The sequence below is a fragment of the Papio anubis genome, chromosome 1 (assembly GCF_008728515.1).
Source record: "Papio anubis isolate 15944 chromosome 1, Panubis1.0, whole genome shotgun sequence".
Lineage (NCBI taxonomy): Eukaryota > Metazoa > Chordata > Mammalia > Primates > Cercopithecidae > Papio > Papio anubis.
The window spans coordinates 205,697,784-205,719,740 of NC_044976.1; the positions used below are offsets into that span (position 1 = coordinate 205,697,784).

The following is a 21,957-nucleotide window of genomic DNA, read 5'->3' on the forward strand; positions in this document are numbered from 1 at the left end:
AAATGTTACTATAGTTTCTACTTTCTCACAGGTTATGCATATGATAAACATATCTGAGCTGTTAAGGAAACCTGAATAGTCTAACACTTAATTGAATATATATCATACTATTGCAAATTATTAAAATGCCTTTTTTAACCTTGAAAATATCATATTAGGATTACAATGTTCAATTTGTAACCATAAAGGATTTTTTACAGCTTTTAGCAATTCAAAACTCAGAGATTAATGATACCTACACTTAATAATTTCTCAATTATTAGCACTATAGAAAAAGACATATTTGATTTCAGTGTAGCCTCCCTCCATTGTAATAATTCTGTCGCTTAATTTCCTATGAATTATCAGCTTTGTAAGAAAAAGAGAAAATATTCACCAATCCTTTGACACTGGCTTACACAGAGTAACAGACCTGTCATACGGAGCTTTCCTATTGTCACTAAGTGACCTTCTTTTGCTCATTTAAACAAATTCAACGACCAAGACTTGATATTTCAATATTTTTATATAATTACATTTTACCTTTCTATATACATATGTAAAATACAATCTTATACTCGGTTCGTAATGACCACCAACTTCACAAATCTGGTGAATCTGGTATCATACCAATAGAAACACAGACACAATGAAACTAAAATCACTAAAGAATAATATGAGAAACATCCTTTCACATACATGTAACACATATACCTTAATAAATTTCATCAACAGAAAAAACACTTTGGATCTGCCTATTTCTAAATTCTAATTCAATGAACAATGAGGACATTTTAATAAAAAGCTTGCACTCAGTGGAAAAAATAAAGGTTAGCAATGGCTTCAAAAGAGAAGACAGTACATGTACCTGTAATTTTCCCCATAATCTGCATTTGTCACATCCAACACAGTCCATTATACGGGAGATATTCTTGAAATGTAATCGGAATTCCTCCTAGCAAGCAGAAAATTTTTCAGTCTAATTAGACTTTTAAAATTGAACTGCATTTGGCTAAATGATAAGTTTTGATGCTTATTAATAAAGCAGTTGTGTTTTTCATTTGAGAAGGAGTTTTGCTTTGTCGCCCAGGCTAGAGTGCAGTGGCGCAATCTTGGCTCACTGCAACCTCCACCTCCCAGGTTCAAGGGATTCTCCTGCCTCAGCCTCCCAAGTAGCTCAGATTACAGGCACATGCCACCATGTCCAGCTAATTTCTGTATTTTTAGTAGAGACGGGGTTTTGCCATGTTGGCCAGACTGGTCTTGAACTCCTGACCTCAAATGATCAACCCACCTCGACCTCCCAAAGTGCTAAGATTATGGTGTGAGCCACCATACCCAACCTGAGTTGTGTTTTGCAACAGTAAAGAAAAATATTTGAACTTATATAACATGGCACATAAAATACTGACATCAATGGAAATTACAAAATTCATTCTGCATATTAATTCAATAAACTTCACTTAGGAGCTACTTTATGCAAAGCACCAAAATATGCACTATGGGAGACACAAAAGTAAATAATACATGGTCTTTACTTTTAAGGAACTTAATTGCTGCTTCCATTTGTTATCTATATACAACCAACAATAAATATGTCTAGTGTATGTTTCACTTATTTTTGATTCTTTGCTTTGTGTAAGCCTGTATCAGAAAGCTAGTCCTAGAACAATAATCAATTTTTGTATCACTCCTTAGTACCATACTGTGTATGTTTGTCATGGTTGCTGAATCAACATGAATGATAACAGGCCTGTGTGACACATATGGTCCCACAGTCCTCTATGTTTGCCAATGCAGTTTTTATGGAGATGCTTGCTGGATCCCTCTATTTTGCTGTAATAGTTTCCTACACTAGCCAGGCATGGTGGCTCACACGTGTAATCCCAGCACTGTGGGAGGCCAAGGTAGGTGGATCACTTGAGGTCAAAAGTTCGAGACCAGCCTAAATAACACAGTGAAACCTCATGTCTACTAAAAATACAAAATTAGCCAGGTGTGGTGGCATATGCCTGTAATCCCAGCTACTTGGGAGGCTGAGGCAGAACGATAGCTTGAACCTGGGAGGCAGAGGTTGCAGTGAGCCAAGATCGCACCACTGCACTCTAGCCTGGGCAACAAGAGTGAAATTCTGTCTCAAAAAAGTTTCCTACACTGGGGAAATTCTCCTGCCTGTAAGCATTTGTGTGCAATATGCCTTTAAGGTTGGTCTCACCTTATCTGCGGATAAGATTGGTTAAGAGAAAATTTCCTCATTTGTTTCACATGGCAACTGTAGAAAATAAAAATCATTTTATTGCATTGAGGGAACTATTTTATTGCATGAAGCTGGAGGCAAGTAGCCTGAAAACTCTGGCTACCACAAGCCCTGACTAGCTGCCAAAGGGTTGAAAGGAATCAATACCTTTGCAAAGAAAGACAATATAAATAGAACACAAAAACTCCTGTGCTGGTCATATTCTCATGTAATATAAGTTCTTTGCGGCAGATGGAAAATGGACATAGGTTCTCCTTCATACATTCTTGACAAACAGCAAACACAATCCCAGCATTGTGTAGTTAAAAACTTGTGAGACTCTTAGGCTTTGCTTATCTCACTTTCCTCATCTACAAAAACATCCATAATTATAGTTGCCCTATTACACAAGATCATTCTGAAGATTAAAAGTAGAACATATGTGTCGATACTTAGAAAACAGGAAGCATTATAAAAATTCATTATAAATTAAAAATTCATTATAAAAATGAATTAACATATTAAATACCAAAATGGTAATATACCTCTAAAACAACTGTAAAATAAAACAATCTTCCAACACTAAAATATAGTTGTGACTAAATTACTTATTTCAGAAATACCAGGAAAGTCTCACCAATGGAGAATCACTCAGTATTGATTTATTGGTTCCTATAGTACATCCACATCTAAAACATCTTGGGGTCAAATGTGTTGTAGAATTCAGTAGTTTTGAAATTTTAGAAATACAATACATGTACTATATATTATGAAACATCTCACCAGAGTGTGAGGAAACACCCTGCAGTCAAATCCATTAATGTTTCTGTAGCAAAATATAAAAAATTCATACCAAGCAGAATTTGAAAAACAAAAAACCCCACAAAACTATGAGTATCTGCTATATTCTTACATCAGTTTAGGTCAGGTTTTGCTAAAAAATTACCTTGTACTAAACATAAGAAAATGTTTCAGTTTTTGAAACTACCCGGATTTCAGAAGTGCATGTAAATGACTGTGAAGCGGCACTCAAGGATCATTTGTGGCCAGGTATGGTGGCTCGTGCCTGTAATCCTAGGTACTTGGGAGGCTGAGGCGGGAAGACAGCTTGAGGCCAGGAGTTTGAGACCAGCCTGGGCAACATAGCGAGACCCCGTCTCAAAAAATAAATTTAAAACTAAAAAAAAAAAAAAAAAAAAGAGTATTTGCCAATTTCAAATACTTTTATAAACATTTTAAGGGTACAATGTGTTTCTTAATGTACTTTAAGCAAATGAAAATAAAGAACACCTAACATAAAGTTTGGTAATGTTCCAAAAACATTCTCCTTTTGATATCACAGATTAACAGGTAGTTTTTACCTTTTAAGTTAGTCCAAAGGGACAACAACATAATAGTTTCAAAAACTGTAACATTCTATAAAATAAACTTTAGAAAAATATGTTATTTATTGCCCTCAAAGTGGCTAAAAGCTCATGGTATTTTGAAAGCTGCATCAAAACAACAATATACACTGATTTTAAATAAAGAAAACTTTCCCTCGACTAGTATGTTTTAAAAAGACATTTATAAAGGTGTTATAGGACATACTAATGACCAACGATTCACTAAGCAGTTGGTCAATAGGAACTGAGAAAGAAATATGGAAAAGGCTTTTTGTACCATTTGTGGTAAAATCCAATCAGACCAACTTTGACAAGCTGGAAAACTGGAAAATAAAATAGTTTAGATGAACAGCGTTAAAACATAACCAGCAAGCTGCTCCTAACCCCATGTCCCAGTCAAGAACTTTTTACCTTTAGTGACTTGGCCCCTTTTTTGTCACCTGCAAACATGGATTTCTCATCAAAGTGCATGGGAAAGGACCTGATAAAATGATAGTATTGTAATAAGTTACACATGAAAAATCCACGTACTCTGTGTCAGAAATCTGATAAAATTTTCTATCCTTACAAATATTTAAAATTCATTATTTACTCTGATTTAAGTTTTGGTAATGTAGAAAAGTGACAAACAGTTCACACATAAACTATTTCATAAAAGACTAAAGCAAGACACAGATGGCTGTTAAATTTGGTAATACTGTAATGTTTTAAATAAATGACATAATCTAAAAAATTAACTGAAAACAATCTATGTAAAAAATAGACAATATTCTCTTAATATTCTTTAAAAATTTAATATATAATTTACTTTAAACACTTCTTAATCTTTCTCCTCCATGCTTATTTTAAAAACCAGTAAACTTGAGTTTTCTTGACCAAGTGTTTTGTTTAAAAGGTTATATTCTAGAAGGTAAGGCCAATGTTTCCTTACATATCCGCCCCAATGCAAACACACGTATAGTATCACCTAAATTTAAATACAGTAACTAGAGGCCAGGCACGATGGCTCACGCTTCTAATCTCAGTACTTTGGGAGGCAGAGGAGGGTGGATCACTTGAGGCCAGGAGCTTGAGACCAGCCTGTTCAACATGGTGAAACCCCATCTCTACTAAATACAAAAATTAGCTGGGTGTGATGGCACATACCTGTAATCTCAGTTACTCAGGAGGCTGAGGCACAAGAATTGCTTGAACCTGGGAGGCAGAGGCTGCAGTGAGCCAAGATCGTGCCACTGCACTCCAGCCAGGGCAACAGAGCAAGCCTCTGTCTCAAAAATAAGTAAGTAAATAAAGTGACTAGAAGAATACAAAATTGGTAGAAAGACCATTAAAGTAGCACTAAATTTTAATACTACATAAAATTTAGTGATATTTTAAAGCACTATTCTCAAGTGTGAAAATTTCTAGAAAAAAAAAACAGCCTTATTGATGCTTTTTCATCAACATTTTCAGAAATATTTTTAAATTCTGTTGTTCTATTGATCACTTTCCTTTTCTGTTCTACATCTCCCCTTGCTTAATTGTTAGGGGTCAGTTTTTGTGCTTTAAGTGCTACCTCATTTGAATACAGAGAGGAGAATTTCAAATCACGGATAGTCAATTCTTACTTTGTATCTTGAAAGATATTCAGTAGAAGAGTTTTTGTGTCAGCATCTTCTTCTGCATTTCCAGTGTAAAGATCGACAATTGAGCGCTCAAAATATGGAGCCACCTTTGACAAAGCTCGAAGCTCAATCAAGTATAAAAAGTAAAGATTCTTGAGCCTTCTCGGACCTTCTCCCTTGGTTTCCACAGGGTCAAAGCGGCGTTTGAATTCTTTAATATTAGGTCCCCAACTGGGCTTACCCCAGGTTTCTAAAGAGAAAGAGAAATACATTACATTATTTTAGTAAATAGGATTTTTTTTCTGCTCTAAAGAATCTGTATTCCCTCCAATAATTTTTACACTAATAGAAGGCAAAATCACTTAAAAATATGATTACCTTCCAAAAGATAATTTGCGCATAGATGTAAATTGATGCTAGCATGAAGTCCTGATATGAGCTTATAGAAGACTCTTTTCTCCAGACACAAACCTATTCAGAAAAATATTGAAAAAGAAATCACACCTATTTAGATATCAGAAATATTGACTCAAGGAGGTTTAGTATGTAAGCTTATTTTTGATTGAAGAACATTATAATAAATCAAGGAATAATATAAAACTGATTAGATCAAGATTTTTTCAATAGAAGGCAAAATAAGATTTTGGCTTCAGAATGAAGTTAACTGAATATGATGAGAACTTAATGCTGAAAAAAGCAGAAAAGTTTGAGCAACTGGGAGTCAAAACACTATGGATAAAGTTGGCAAGTTCTCATGTTACTCGGACAGCAACAGCACAGGTTTTCTTGTTGTTTAGGCTAAGAACTTACTAAAGCAAATGTAATTATAAAGTCACTGCTGGATTTTTCCCCCCTTCCTTATATGTGTTATTTGCTAGCAGAGAAATAAGGGTTTTATTAACCTTCTGCCCTGGAATTGTCTAATTTTTTAACCATACGTTCTACTTGTAAGGAGCTGAAACTTGGAAAACAGAAATCCAGAAATTTCAGCTAATTAAAAAAAAAATACATGTTGACTATTTACTGCTTGGGTGGAATCATATCAGTGGAGTACAGGAATAGAACAGAACGTTATTTGATGGAGCCTTAAGCCACATGGGCTTTTTTGCTGAGAACTTAAGAGGTCAAGAGAGCCGGTCATCCTATCCTAACCCCTGCTCCCATTTTAAAAGATCTTCTCTCATAATAGGAGGAATGCACATTGTGAATGTATTTAATGCCACTAAACAATAAACTTAAAAATGATTAAGATGGTAAATTCTATGTTATATATACCTCACCACAATAAAAAATGTTCTTTAGAAAAGTAATATTCTTTACAGGAAATTTTTAAAATAAAAATGCAGAAAATTTTAAGAAGTCACTGGATACAGGGCCATTTGCTTTTCCCTCCTTCATCCAACAGGTTTTTAACACTTTCCCCATTCAGGGAAATGGGCTTTAACAGTGGAAAGTAAAATAGTATCATTTATATGCTGGGAGATTTTTTTTTTAATATAAGAGTATTTATGTGGTTTTGTGTCTATTAAAATTTTTTAGCAATTCACTCTTTCTGTCCTATCACAGATGATTCTGAAGCACATGGCCTCTAATTGGAAAAAAATAATTCTTTTGAGATCTCGTTCCCTAATTGGGAATTCTTGCTAGAATATTCAAATTGTCATGGATGGGGACCAAAAGAAATTAAATTTTATTTTGTAGCTTCCTCCCTAAAAGTATATGGCAATTTTGAATGTTTATGATAACAATGGATACAAACAATATATTTAATACAACATTAAGTACTAACTTCTCTTCTACTAAAACTTTTCATCAAATCTATTATCAAGTAACAAAATATCAGATATGAAGTTCACTTTGTTTTCTTCCCAACCTCTCTCTCTAAGCGGTGCTTATGTCCAATAAAATGGATAAAGATTAGAGAAGGGACAGTAAGCAAAGCAAAACTCATGAAAATCCATATGCCTACAAACCAGGACCTGGAAAACTGGGAGGCAGTTATAATTTGCAAAGCCCACAAAGCCCTACACTGAAATGAGGCAGAGGATAAGTGAGGGGAGAGAAATAGAAATGTATTTCCACAAACTGTGAAAAACAGGTAACTTCAAGCATATTAATAAAAAATAATGCACCAACTAAGTGCACCCAGACACACAACACACTCAGCAGGAAATTGCTGGAGAGCTTCTCCTGGCCTACATACAGTCTGTGCCAGGATGCAGGGTATCTTTAATTACGGAGGTCCAGGCAAAAGCCTTCTCAATCTCACTCTGAAGTAACATCTGCAAAAGCTGTCTTACCAAGGCAGAATCCACCAACTTCTAACAACATAGAGCAATTCAGTTACACAACTTAGAAAATGGTTCTCTTCTTCCTCTTTTTGATTTAATTTCATTAAAATTCATTTTCAGCACCTGAACTCTCAGAAAGGTGCTGCATTTACTGTAACAGTAACATTGGGCATTTGGACATGGATTCATGGTTTCCAAAGGAACCTTTACAGACATCATCTACACTCACAGTGTAAGTTAGTAGGATTGCTATTGCTCCTCTCCACACTCCAGATGAGGAAACTGAATCTCTGAAAAGACTGAGTCAGTTGCCTATGAGGGAATGCTCTTTGGAACCACGGATCAATATTCAGGTACTCCCAACAGTAAGACTGGAAGAATGGTTGATATAGTATACATAGAATCCAACATTGTTTCTAAATTTCTTTTTTTTTTTTTGAGATGGAGTCTCACTCTGTCGCCCAGGCTGGAGTGCAGTGGCCGGATCTCAGCTCACTGCAAGCTCCGCCTCCCGGGTTCACGCCATTCTCCTGCCTCAGCCTCCCGAGTAGCTGGGACTACAGGCGCCCGCCACCTCGCCCGGCTAGTTTTTTGTATTTTTTAGTAGAGACGGGGTTTCACAGGATTAGCCAGGATGGTCTCGATCTCCTGACATTGTGATCCGCCCGTCTCGGCCTCCCAAAGTGCTGGGATTACAGGCTTGAGCCACCGCGCCCGGCCTAAATTTCATTCTCATTACTAACACTCAGAGTCTCTGACTACCTCTTCTAGCCTAAATGCTACTTTCCACAATTTGTATCTTTAGAGTAGAGCTTATTAAACAAAGCTAAACATCTTCTACATAAGTGATTTTCTCATATAATTCCTAACAGAATTTGCACATCAATAATGTTCACCTTAATAATGGCCAATGTATGCACATAGTTCATTGCAAACAAAGAAATAGGCCAGGTGTGGTGGCTCACACCTGTTATCCCAGCACTTTGGGAGGCTGAGGTGGGCAGATCACTTGAGGCCTGGAGTTCAAACCAGCCTGGCCAACACGGCGAAACTCTACTGAAAATACAAAAATTAGCCAAGTGTGGTGCCAGGTGCCTGTAATCCCAGCTATTTGGGAGGCTGAGGCATGAGAATCACTTGAACCTGGGAAGCAGAGGTTGCAGTGAGCCGAGATGGTGCCACTGCACTCCAGCCTGGGCGACAGCGAGACTCTGACTCAAAAAAAAAAAAAAAAAAAAGAAGTAATATTCATAAGATAACATGACCAAATGACATGCATAAAATAGAATTAGTTTTACTCCATAGTACTCCTAAAAGGTTATGGCTATGAAATATCAATTTTCCTATGTCATTCAACTTGCTTATCTGTTACTAATATATTTTAATTTTTAATTTCATAAACTAATGGCAATTTGGTAAGGTAAATTTTTAAAAGCATTATATATCCAATTATTAACCTAAGTTATTAAAATCCTACAACATTTCACCTTTCCATTAATAGCATTTGATATTTACAACACTGGAAGTACAAGAATGCAAAAGCATATAATACATCAGGATCTATATTGCTTTATCTTTTAATTAGACAAGGTTAGACTATATTAACATGGCAAACATGTTTTGAACCTTTTGAATTCATATTTATCTTCCATTAATTTTATATATAAAAAGTACTTCCTTCCAAAAGGAATGTCTCCACTTTTAAAATATTTTGCATTACTTGTTATTAGAGAAGTAGCTTGAATGAACATTATATACAGAACAGAAATAAGATTACGGAAACAGTTATGAAAACCTGATGACACTATTTGGCCTGTGTATTTATATAAACCTGGTTTTTAGCTGAGCACTATCTTCAAAATTTTCACATAATTTTATCCCAATATGTTAACCTAAAACACATTTTTTTCAAACACTGTGAAAATTAGTTGACTAGGTAATAAAATCCTAGACCTTACAAAAATATGCTAAATAAATCAGTATTTTTTACAAAAAATCCAATAAATTTAGAACAGACTGTTTACCTTCTAGCCATGTGTAGAATGATTCTCCTGAGAAAGAAAGAAAAGTGGATTAAAATATTATATGGTCATTTATAAAGTAGAATAAATTAGGTTTATAAAATATTTCTGCAGGCTGCAGGGCATGGTGGCTCATGCCTGTAATACTAGCACTTTGGGAGGCCGAGGTGGGCAGATCACTTGAGGACAGGAGTTCAAGACCAGCCTGGCCAACATGGCGAAACCCCATCTCTACTAAAAATACAAAAAATTAGCTGAGTATGGTGGTGCAGGCCTGTAATCCCAGCTACTAGGGAGGCTGAGGCAGGAGAATTGCTTGGACCCAGGAGGCTAAGGTTGCAGTGAGCCGAGATCATACCACTGCCCTCCAGCTTGGACGACAGAGTGAGACCCTGTCTCAAAAAAAAATAAAAAATAAAAAATAAAAATGACAGATTAAGTAATCTCTCTAAAATGTCTACTGCTTCAGGTAAAATAGAAAAACAGTCATATGGTTCTAGGAAATAAAGCCTACAAATAATTTAAGTAACTTTAAGTGAGTGTTTTTATAAATATTTTGACTATTAAATTTTTTAAGAAAACATTTCAGTCAAAATATTATGAGCTGGGGACAGTGGCTTGGACCTGTAGTTCCAGTTAACTCAGAAGGTTGAGGGGGAAGGATTGCTTGAGCCCAGGAGTTTGGATCCAACCTGGGCAACATAGCGAGATCCTGCCTCTTTAAAAAAAAAAAAAAAAAAAAAGTATATAAATCTTATTCATTGAAGGTGTAAATATCTGAAAACATGGAACAAACATTTTAACAATCTCAAATTTGCTTTTCTTAACAACCATAGTGCTTTTTAAATATTCCAAAAAAACAGTGAATTATAATTAACACAAACATCAAACTATTGATTATTCCACTTTTCCTAATCCAGTAAAACTAAGAATATTTCCTTAATTTTCTTTGTTTTTTTTTTTTTTTTTCCGAGATGGAGTCTCGCTCTGTCACCCAGGCTGGAGTGCAGTGGTGCAATCTTGGCTCACTGCAACCTCCACCTCCCGGGTTCACGCCATTCTCCTGTCTCAGCCTCTTGAGAACCTGGGATTACAGGCGCCCGCCACCACGCCTGGCTAATTTTTTTGTATTTTTAGTAGAGATTGGGTTTCACCGTGTTAGCCAGGATGGTCTCGATCTGCTGACCTCGTGATCCGCCCGCCTCGGCCTCCCAAAGTGCTGGGATTACAGGCATGAGCCACCGCACCCCGCCGAATATTTCCTCAATTTTCTAAGACTAATAAGGTTTTAAGGGGCAGCTAAGAAAATCTCTTAATTTTCTATATAATTCTTCAGGAAAGTTAATACTAACATAACACAGAAGGGCTTGACTAATCTGTGTACTAAATGCTGAAGAACATTCCTGGGGTTGGGGAGATGCTGGTCAGGGGGTACAAAATTTCAGTTAAAGAAAAGGGGTAAGTTCAAGAGATTTATTGTAAAACATGGTGGCTGTAGTTAATTACGATGTACTGTATTCTTGAAAATTGTTGTGATTTAAAGTGTTTAGGCCAAAAAAATGGTAAGTATGTGAGCTAATTAGCTCAATATACCCATTCCACAATGTATACATATTTCAAAACATGTTAAACATGATAAAAATATATAATTTTTATTTGTCAACTTAAAAAAAAAAAAGAACTATTCCTGGCCCTATAACCTTCTTCAGAGTGGGGGAAAAAGAAAGAAAAGAGAGCAGTCAATAAGGATCAAAATTGTTAATGCACTTCCTGAGTTACCTATTCTGTTTTTTGTTTTTTTTTTAAATTGAGAACGATAGAAATTATAGAAAAACCGAACACTCAGATGAGCTGAGTAAGGAGTCTAGGGATAAATTAGATGGTGGGGAATTACTTTGCTTACTGAGAGTCTTCATATTTTGCACAACAATGAAAACATCTAGCAAATTAATTCATTCAACATATAGTAAGGATCACTTATCATTATATCACTTGTGATTCAGAAAACCTCAGTGCCAACAGGAAAAGTCTAGTACCCAACGTACTAAAAAATATAACATACGGCCTCTATCAATCTAACTTAAACTACCACTGTATAGTCTTACCTACCGCTAAAAAGGGTCTCTTTACTGTCTCCCCAAACATGCTTGACTTTCTCAACTCCCAGCTTCATGCTGTTTCCCCCAACGTGTACTATCCAATTCTATGGATCTAAATGTGTCCCATTATTCAAAATTCACCTCAAATGCTACCTCCTCCAGTAAGCTTTCCCACATCTCTCCCGTGAGATACGATCTCTTTCTCCTCTAAGGAGCTATATATCATCTACCGTTTGTACCAGGTATGGAGTATTTTTTTACCTCATTACCATTGTTTATGTACAGTGCTTATCTTTCCTACTATCCTATATATCCTCAGCTCCTAGAGGGAAAGCACCATGTTTTAAATACTTTCCTACTCTGGACAATGCCCATCAGTGCCCCTGAACACAGACAGGTAAACATTCAGTTTAAATAATTATTTTGGCTATTTTGGGGGTATCTTTTAACCAGCATTCATTCAGTAATCAATTGTTTATAAACTGCTCGTCATCAAATTAAGTATTATATTGATACCTGAGATTAGAAATTTCAAAGTCAATAAGAAAATAAAGAGGTCACAAGACAAATTATCTGGTAAAACTACCTTAATTCTTTCTCCCCACTCCTCAGAACATATTCAAGTAAATTATATAATAACCAGAAAATGGGGAACTTGTAATGTGAACTGATTTACAAACTAAGCATTTAGGAAAAATGGTCTTTTTTTTTTTTTAAACATAGGATAACTTTATATATATAAAATAATCTTTTTTTTTGGTCACTATTCATTAGTAGTTATTTTCTTAGAAAATAGGAATACTTTCTTTTGAATTACATAAAGGAAAAATCAAATTCTGATTGTTAAAAAAATTTCCTCCACACTTGAAGCAAACACAAACATGAGTTTTGCTCACCATCATCTTCGCCTAAAAGAGAGAATAATAGAAAAAAATTTAGAAAATGTCTTACATAGCTCAGATCCCAATACTATTTTTTGAGATTAAAACTGTTAAACTATTAATTATATTACGAACCTTGGTCACTGAGTAGACATCCTGCAAATGAGTCTCTTAATCAGAATATAGGCCAAAGAGTGTAAGATTTGCACATTTTGGCCAGGCGCGGTGGCTCACGCCTGTAATCCCAGCACTTTGGGAGGCTGAGGCGGGCGGATCACCTGAGGTCAGAAGTTCAAGACCAGCCTGGCCAACATGTGAAACCCCGTCTCTACTAAAAATACAAAAATTAGCCAGGTATGGCGGCATGCACCTGTAATCTCAGCTACTTGGGAGGCTGAGGCAGGAAAATCACTTGAACCCAGGAGACGGAGGTTTCAGTGAGCCAAGATCGTGCCATTGTGTTCCAGCCTGGGCAACAAGAGCAAAACTCCATCTAAAAAAAAGTAAAGAAAGAAAGAAGCCTGGGCATGGTGGTTCAGGCTTGTAATCCCAGCACTTTGGGAGGACCAAGGGGTCAGGAGTTCAAGATCAGGTTGGCCAAGATGGTGAAACCCCATCTCTCCTAAAAATACAAAAAATTAGCCAGGCGTGGTGATGGGCGCCTTGTAATCCCAGCTACTCGGAGGCTGAGGCAGAGAACTGCTTGAACCCAGGAGGCAGAGGTTGCAATGAGCCAAGATCACACTACTGCACTCCAGCGTGGGTAACAGAGCGCAACTCTGTCTCAAGAAAAGAAAAGAAAAAAAAAGATTTGCACGTTTTAAAATACAATAAATAATATCAGAAAGCAACTAAAAAGTCATTAAGACCACTATTTTCAATAATTAATTACTATATAAAGTTTCTCCTTTAATCATTATGCACACAATCCTCTCTGAACACTCCTGTTTCCATCCTGGAATATTTTTCTCTTTTAAATTACTGCTCCTCAGCAGAGATAGGCCTTAATGACAGTACATCCCAAACTGTAATCAGTGAAACCCTTGGGCAAGGTGCTGCTTCCGGGAGGCCGAGAGGTGGGGAAGAGGCCAGAGGCTGGGCTCTAGGGCTACACGGCAGCTCTGCCTATCAGCTTTATTATGTGGGTTCTGAAGCGAGATTTCATTTTTGGACAAAAGTTCCTATTGCTCAAAACCTGTTAGAAAATAGTTGTACAAGCCTACGGGTTATGACTCAGAAACGTGGAAGAAAGAGTTAAGAAGATTAAAGAACTATTAATCAACCAATTTCAATGGAGATAGCATGTAAATAGCATGAGCAAGAGCTATTAATTACTACATAGAGTACTCCTATAACAGCTAGGAACCATTCTCTTTACCTAGTCTTGTCTTCTTTCATATTTCATTTTTCTTCTTGTCTCCTCTTCCCTTCCTCTTTTTCTATGTAGTAGTTTCCTGTTTCTCATCTTTCCAGCATAAAATGTTATGTCTCCGATATATCACTAACATGCAAGTGAAGTGTTTCTTAGGACTTGATGGTTTTCTTAAGTGAAAAATTGTATTTTCTGCTTTAAAAGTATTAAGTGGCTGTAGGAAAGGTCTGGAAGAACACCTTTCAAACTCTGTACTATGGAATAGAAGAGCTTTCCCTTTTCACTCTATGTAACTATTATATTGCTTCAATTTTTTACAAAATGTTGTGGAATTAAAACCTTTAAGTTGAAAACAGAAAAGTTGTGAAGCAAAAGTAGTAAAAGAGACAAAGGATAAGAAGCCAGGCACATCTTTTTCAGGACCAACTTCCTTCTCCAGGCAGTTTCAATGTGAATTTGGGGAAAACAAGTATTTGCCACATTGTGATAGAGTGAGCATGAAAAAGCAGTCTATGCAGTCAACCCTTCCAAGTCTATTTGGTTCTCAGAAAGGTCTAAAGATACAAATTTAGATCAGGAAATCAAATTTCTTAAAACACTCCCCGTCTAAAGGAAACACTGGAATGGAGGTCAATTACAGAGCTGCTCCCAGGGTTTGGCTCCTCATTGAGAACAGAATGAGGATGTACCCACTGATGACAGTAAAGCTGTTCTATTGAAATATAATGCCAGACACAGGTGTTAACTTAAAATGTTTCTAATAGACACATTTTTAAAATTCAAAAGTATACACACACTACAACAAAAATATGTTACATGACACATAGGTTGTAGTAGTCTTACCACTTACCAAAACAATAAGGTTCTGTCCAACACCAATACAATTTTTACATCTAAATAAGCTAAGATTAAATAAAATTTAAAATTCAGTTTCACACTAGCCAAATTTTGTGTTCAACAGTCCCATGTGGAAACTGGTTACTTTATTGGACAGTACAGATATAGAGCACTGCTAAAGGCAGCCTACGTTTCTCATTTTTCCTACTCAAAGTGTGGCACATGAGTCGGCACCTGAGGCAGTACCTGGGAGCATGTTAGACTGTTGGGCCTCATACAAGATCTACAGAATCAGAACCTGCGTGTTACCAAGGCTCCTAGGTGATTTGTACGCACGCTGAAGTCTTAGAAGCAGTTACGAGACATTGGCTGTCAAACTTGGTTGCATACTGGAACCATCTGGAGAGTTTAAAAAATACCAATGCCTGCTGTTCTCATTCCAAGGATTCTGACTTAATTAGTATAGTGTAGGGCCTGAGCATCCAGATTTTTCAAGAAGTCCCCAGGAAATCTTTGATATATATTTCTTACTCACATATTTAAATTATTTTACATAAACTTCCTAGTTCAGGGTCTGGCACAGAGCAGGCACACAATAAATGACAGTAATTATGTAAAACAACATGCCTAGAAATCTCAAGACTTGACTATGAATTAATCTTATACTTTTTGTTCATCATTCAAATTAAACAAAATATAAAAATGAAAGCTTTTTCAATATAAAGTTTAGTTATAAAGACATTTTATAAACAATGAAAAGCATGAAAATGTACATAGGAAAAACCTACCTCGGCTAGGTGCCAGAGGATTTAAAGGACGATAAACAGATCGAGGCCTGAAAAAGAAAGCATAATACCCGAACATAAAATGGTTTAATTTTTATAGTGTATAATTTTATTCCAGTAGAAACAAATACTCCCCTCCCCACCCTCTCTCTTTTTTTTTTTTCAGACAAGAGTTTCACTTAGTCACCCAGGCTGGAGTGCAATGGCGTGATCTCTGCTCACTGTAACCTCCGCCTCCCGGGTTCAAGCGATTCTCCTGCCTCAGCCTCCCAAGTAGCTGGGATTACAGGCACCTGCCATCATGCCCAGCTAATTTTTTTGTATTTTTAGTAGAGATGGGGTTTCACCATGTTGGCCAGGCTGGTCTTGAACTCCTGACCTCAGGTGATCCACCCGCCTCGGCCTCCCTAAGTGCTGGGATTACAGGTGTGAGCCACAGCACCTGGCCTCTCCCCACCCTCTCTTTATCAGTCGTTCCTTCTTCCCCCACCCCCTCCAGTTACTTGAAACAGTTCTCTTCATAGATGCTGTTCCACACTCTCCATGCAGAGGTCCCTTTATAGCCAGTGTAACGCTCTGGGTTCAGCAATAGGTCTACATACTGAGCAGCTGGAGATCTCTCATCTGAACAAGAAACAATTCATAAAAACCATCCGTATTTCACCATGTATCTAAGAGTTAACAGTACAAAGCAAATCGGACTACTCAAAGGTAAGAGAAATGCCATGCTTTTCAAGTAACCTCCAACTTAGATGGTACAGTGGCTAGTACACTTGTGACTACTTGATGCAGGACTTGTAATAACTTGGACAAATTCCTTAAGAGAAGAAAAACAACTCTTCCATTGCCTTTGGATATGCAGTGCTCTCTTCAGCAATACAACATTCCCTTCACCTTATCAGAGGCATGAATCATTTCTTCAGTTCTAACCACCCAGGACTGAAAAGACCAAAGAGAATCATAACCTGCTTTAATATTTCATATGATTTATTCTCTAAGAATATACCTACCTAACCACGCACTTGGAAACATTTTGTAACATATATTGTATTAAAAATAGAGATTTCCCTGCTACTCTCTGCTTGGAGTTATGAAGTAAATGGCTCCATAACGTTGTGATCCAAATCTGATTATTCATAAAGCTATACCATGCTCTAGTTTTTAAAAGTTATATATTACTGTTTTTACTGATGTTAACATACTGAAGTGCTTTTTTTGCTCTCAAACTAAAACGTAGTAGGCACAACTTTCACGAAGTTGTTGAAATATTTAAAACGAAATAACCATTTTCCATATTGAAACCCAAATGAGTATTTACCTGATCTCCACTATTTGGACTTTTTTTTTTTTTTTGAGACGGAGTCTCACCCTGTCACCTAGGCTGGAGTGCAGTGGTGCAATCTCAGCTCACCACAACCTCTGCCTCCCGGATTCAAGTGATTCTCCTGCCTCAGCCTCCCTAGTAGCTGGGACCACAGGCGCGCACCACCACATCTGGCTAATTTTTGTATTTTTACTAGAGACGGGGTTTAATATGTTGGCCAGGCTGGTCTCGAACTCCTGACCTTGTGATCCACCTGCCTTGGCCTCCCAAAGTGCTGGGATTACAGGTGTGAGCCACCACTATGTCCGGCCCTATTTGGACATTTTAATTGAGATCTCTAAGGAACACAAAAGATTTTAAAAATCTTAATTATTGAAGCTCACATTCTGAATAGAAATGGGAAACGTGATTTTCATAGCTAAAGAAAAATTACAATGACTAGGCCTCACACATATATGCTCATAATACATATAAGCTCAAGTGTTATATATGATGGCACAGATATATTCCTTTATTTATAGGCTTACTACCTTTTGTTGTCATTAGTTTAAACAATAATACATAATAATAGGCATCTGGTTTAAAACAGGAGTCAAATATGGTCATTAAATGTCCCTCTTTCATTACCTGATAGTATATTTTCCTGTAAGTAAACAGTATTCCCTGGACAGTCAATGACCACAGACTGGGATTATCCATGATCACAGGGCAAAATAACATCTTGATCCATGCCTTCCAAGAATTACCTGGCACTTTTTGTTTCTGAGACAGAGTGAGATCTCAATGTGAGATCTCAGCTCACTGCAACCTCCGCCTCCTGGGTTCAAGCAATTATCCTGTCTCAGCCTCCCAAGTAGCTGAGATTACAGGCACTCACCACCATGCCCAGTTGATTTTTTGTATTTTTAGTAGAGATGGAGTTATGCCATCTTAGCCAGGCTGGTCTCAAACTCCTGACCTCAGGTGATCCACCCGCCTGGCACTTTCATGATGTAGGAAGAATACAAGGATAACTAACAATTTACTATATTAAATGGGTTGTATACAACTTAGAAAATGGAAACATGATTTTGCAGACCATAAGAATACTGGCTCTATTTCTAGCTCTAAATTTGAAACGATACTCCACTATAAAAAACAAGGCAAATAAAACAATTTACAGATGCATAGAAAAAACTGTCCAAGAACACAGATTGACTCAGGACTCAGAAACAGTAACTTTCAAAAATCTTAATCTAAAATAAAAATTCAAATTATGAAGTATAAGTGTGGCTTTTGATATGGGCACAGTGGTGCATGCCTCTAGTCCCAGCTGCTTGGGAGGCTGAAGTGGAAGGATCACTTGAGCCCAGGAGCTGGAGGCTGCAGTGAACTATGATGGCACCACGCACTCTAGCCTGAGCAACAGGCCCTTTTTTTTTAAAAAAAAAAAAAAAAAAAAAGAAAGTATGGCTTTTAGTAAAGAAAAAAAATCTTAAAACTCAGTATTTAGTTGTATAGTTTTAATCTCCAAAGCTGCTCTTAAATAAATTTGTCTGCAAAATTGAATTACGTATAAGTTTCACAATTAAATATAACATTAATTTATGTTCTCTGATGCATATATATGTACATATTCCTAAATAATTTGTGTGTGTGTGTACATGTAGGACTACATGTGTATAGAATCCTCTACAAATGTACAAATTGGATGAGTACCAACCGCTTCTCCCAACAAAACCAACCAAATAATAAAGAAGAAAAACCATGATTCAAATATTAAACCATGATGATTTAAAATATACTTTAAGGGAGCTAAAAAAAAAAAAATCACAAGAGGAAAATCAATTATATCAGGTTTTTCATTGTTCTTTTTTAAGAAATGTGGTCTTACTCTGTTGCGCAGGCTGGACTCGAACTCCTGAGCTCAAGCAAGCCTCCTGACTCAGCCTCCCAAGTAGCTGGGACTCCAGGTGCTCACCACAACACACAGCTCAATTATATCAGTTTATATAACTACTTAAGTAAAACTTACATTTTTAAGATTCTTAATGTTTATTCCCTTACTTTAATCAATACTTGAAAAAAAAAATCTTGTAATACTTTCTCAAATCATGAAGAGTGGGTTTTGTTAACCTACACAAGGAGTTTGCAAACTACAGCTTGTGTTCCAAATCTGGCCTGCTGCTTATTTTTGTAAATAAAATTTTCATGGAACACAGGCATGTTCATTTGCTTACATACTGCTTTCACACTATTATGGCAGAGATGAGTAATTGCAACAGAGACCCTATAGTCAGTCTATAAAGCCTAAAATAGTTATTATTAGTCCATTACTTACAAACCTTACCATCCTCTGCTCTATACTGACAAGAATGTCATGAGACATCCAGAGTGAGCCAAGTGTGTGGCAGAAAGCAACTACAGGCCAAGTTCTCTACAAACACACTAGCTGGCAGTGCCCATCCTTATCCCTGGGCCATCTGTGACACTGATTTTCATTTGTTCCTCAACTGCAACTTGTCTCAGTTTGTACAGCTGCATCATTCATTCAGACAATTCTCTCTAAATTATCTGGCCCTCTACTATGACCTCCCCTACAAAAGTTTTATCTTCTTTCTGCCTCTACAAAGCAGCTTCATAATTCCTAACTCTGGGAATTCATGCAGTTGAACTAGTATTATTTCCTCCTCTTCAAGTATACTTTTTTTTTCCTTTTTTTTTTTTTTTTGCAATGAGTCTTACTCTGTTGCGCAGGCTGGAGTGCAATGGCATGGTCTCGGCTCACTGCAACCTCTGCCTCTCGGGTTCAAGCAATTCTCCTGCCTCAGCCTCTCATGTGGCTGGGACTACAGACATGTACCACCACACCTGGCTAGTTTTTGTATTTTTAGTAGAGGCAGGGTTTCGCCATGTTGGCCAAGCTGGTCTCAAACTCCTAACTTCAGGTGATTCACCCGCCTCAGCCTCCCAAAGTGCTGGGATTACAGGCATGGGCCACCGTGCCCAGCCTCAACTATACAATTTTTTCTAACTGAATTTCCTTGTCACTGTCCTAATTTAATAGAGTTATGAGGTCATACCACATTTTCTAGGATGTTAAACTTTCCTCCCTACTTCCTAACTCATATATCTCTTAAACATTAATGGTAGCATATAGGACAACTTAGTGTGCAAGCTCTTTGCTATGGTCACAGATAAAACAATACTGTATTATAGACTCAGGATTCAGCTTAAAGCCCTCCATCACCAACCCTACCCCAAACTGCTACTAACTCACTGTTAAAACATCATTTACAGTCAAGGAGAAGATATAGTTTATATAAAGTGCTCAAGAAATTTTGATACACAACCAGATTTAGAAACTACTGTTTTAAACATTAAATTTATTAATGAACGTATTTTAAGGGAAAAAATAAAACTAGAAATCTATCGTGCTATTTAGGCTTTTTATGAAACAACTAGTTCATTCAGCAAGTATTTACTAAGCACCTACCATGTCCAGGCACCGTTCTAGGCACTAGGGATACATCAGTGAACCAAAAACAAAGCCCTTGCCCTCAAGTAGCTCACAATCTAGCTGGGGAAGACTGACAAGAAATCGATACACTCAATAATATGCCATATATTGTCAGGCAGTTGTTAGTGCTTGGGCAGGGCGGGGGCCAGCAGTGCAAAGGGACGGGGAGTGATAGTGGCTACTATCTTACATAGCCAGATGATAGCAGGTTTTTCTGATAAAGTGACATTTGAGGAGAAACATGAACCAAAAAGAAGCAGCAAGCCATGATAAAGATAGTAACAACAACAACAACAACAACAACAACAACAACAAAAGAGTGGTAGGAAAAGCAGTTTACCTTAAAGGATATTAAATTACTAAATTATTTTAAAAACTACGATTTGATCTATAGGGATCATCTTCCATTCAAACGAAGTCATTATCAACAACAAAACGGCAGGAAATGGGGTATATGAATGTATTCCCCAGTAAACTAGGTAAATATTCTTTATATTTTTGTTTTAATCCACTGAATTTGGGAAACAGCAATAACTAAACAATGATTATAAAGCTACCCTGACGGTAATTTTAAAAACTACTACAGGCCAGGCATGGTGGCTGACGCCTGTAATCCCAGCACTGTGGGAGGCCAAGGCAGGTGGATCACCTGAGGTTAGCAGTTCGAGACCAGCCTGGCCAACATGGCGAAACCCTGTCTCTACTAAAAATAAAAAAAATTACCTGGGCATGGTGGTGCATGCCTGTAATCTCAGCCACTAAGGAGGCTGAGGCAGGAGAATTGCGTGAACCCAGGAGGCAGACGTTGCAGTGAGCCAAGATTGTGCCATTGCACTCCAGCCTGGGCAACAGAGTGAGACTCCGTCTCAAAACAAAACACAACAAAACTGCATATAAACCATTGGAATATATATGAACATTACAACTCAGAAGAGTCATGGTAAACCAATTAGTAGGTACCATGGTTTCATAAGAATATAAAAATAATTGATTTAAAATATAATCTTGAAAATCTTAAGGGGATGATTTCATATAAATTCTTAAGAAACATCTCTTACTTTTTACAATTTAAGAAACTAATATTTTAAAAAACAGTTAACACGGCTGGGTGCGGTGGCTCACGCCTGTAATCCCAGCACTTTGGGAGGCCAAGGCGGGTGGATCATGAGGTCAGGAGATCGAGACCATCCTAGCTAACACGGTGAAACCCCATCTCTACTAAAAATACAAAAATTTAGCCAGGCATGGTGGTGGGTGCCTGTAGTCCCAGATACTCGGGAGGCTGAGGCAGGAGAACGGCGTGAACCTGGGAAGGCGGAGCTTGCAGTGAGCCGAGATTGTGCCACTGCACTCCAGCCTAGGCGACAGAGCGAGACTCTGTCTCAAAAAAAAAAAAAAAAAAAGTTAACACTGTTTATACTGATGGCAGCTAATCTACATATCAATTATTTATTCCTGCAATTAAGTATTTTATTAATTACCTATTTACCATAAGAGTAATATATATTCACACAAATTATTAATCTGAAAACCTATTAAATAAGTACTATTTATACTTTCATCAAAGAATAGGTAAATGGACAATTCAGAAATAAATGACGATGTGTTAAGCACTCAAATATAACTGTAATGACAAACAAAGAG

At 37.0% G+C, this 21,957-nt stretch overlaps 1 protein-coding gene across 4 annotated transcripts in view; it reads right to left on the reverse strand.

Moving 5' to 3' along the window:
* Nucleotides 1-21,957, reverse strand: part of ERO1B (endoplasmic reticulum oxidoreductase 1 beta) — a 67,963-nt gene that overhangs the window by 5,494 nt on the left and 40,512 nt on the right. Inside the window, exons 7-15 of one of the 4 annotated variants that reach the window (XR_002519103.2) lie at nucleotides 15,994-16,114; nucleotides 15,494-15,540; nucleotides 12,512-12,523; nucleotides 9,520-9,546; nucleotides 5,583-5,675; nucleotides 5,208-5,454; nucleotides 4,012-4,081; nucleotides 2,195-2,251; nucleotides 848-934 (exon numbers count right to left, since the gene is read on the reverse strand). Coding sequence is in view for 3 of the 4 variants with exons in the window: in XM_003893728.4 (XP_003893777.1) it covers nucleotides 848-934; nucleotides 4,012-4,081; nucleotides 5,208-5,454; nucleotides 5,583-5,675; nucleotides 9,520-9,546; nucleotides 12,512-12,523; nucleotides 15,494-15,540; nucleotides 15,994-16,114 (704 nt within the window). In the remaining variant the exon portion in view is untranslated. Of the gene's footprint in view, nucleotides 1-847; nucleotides 935-2,065; nucleotides 2,252-4,011; nucleotides 4,082-5,207; nucleotides 5,455-5,582; nucleotides 5,676-9,519; nucleotides 9,547-12,511; nucleotides 12,524-15,493; nucleotides 15,541-15,993; nucleotides 16,115-21,957 lie in introns of those variants that run through there. The other 3 variants (XM_003893728.4, XM_017953503.3, XM_009197046.3) reach the window with 3 other exon arrangements.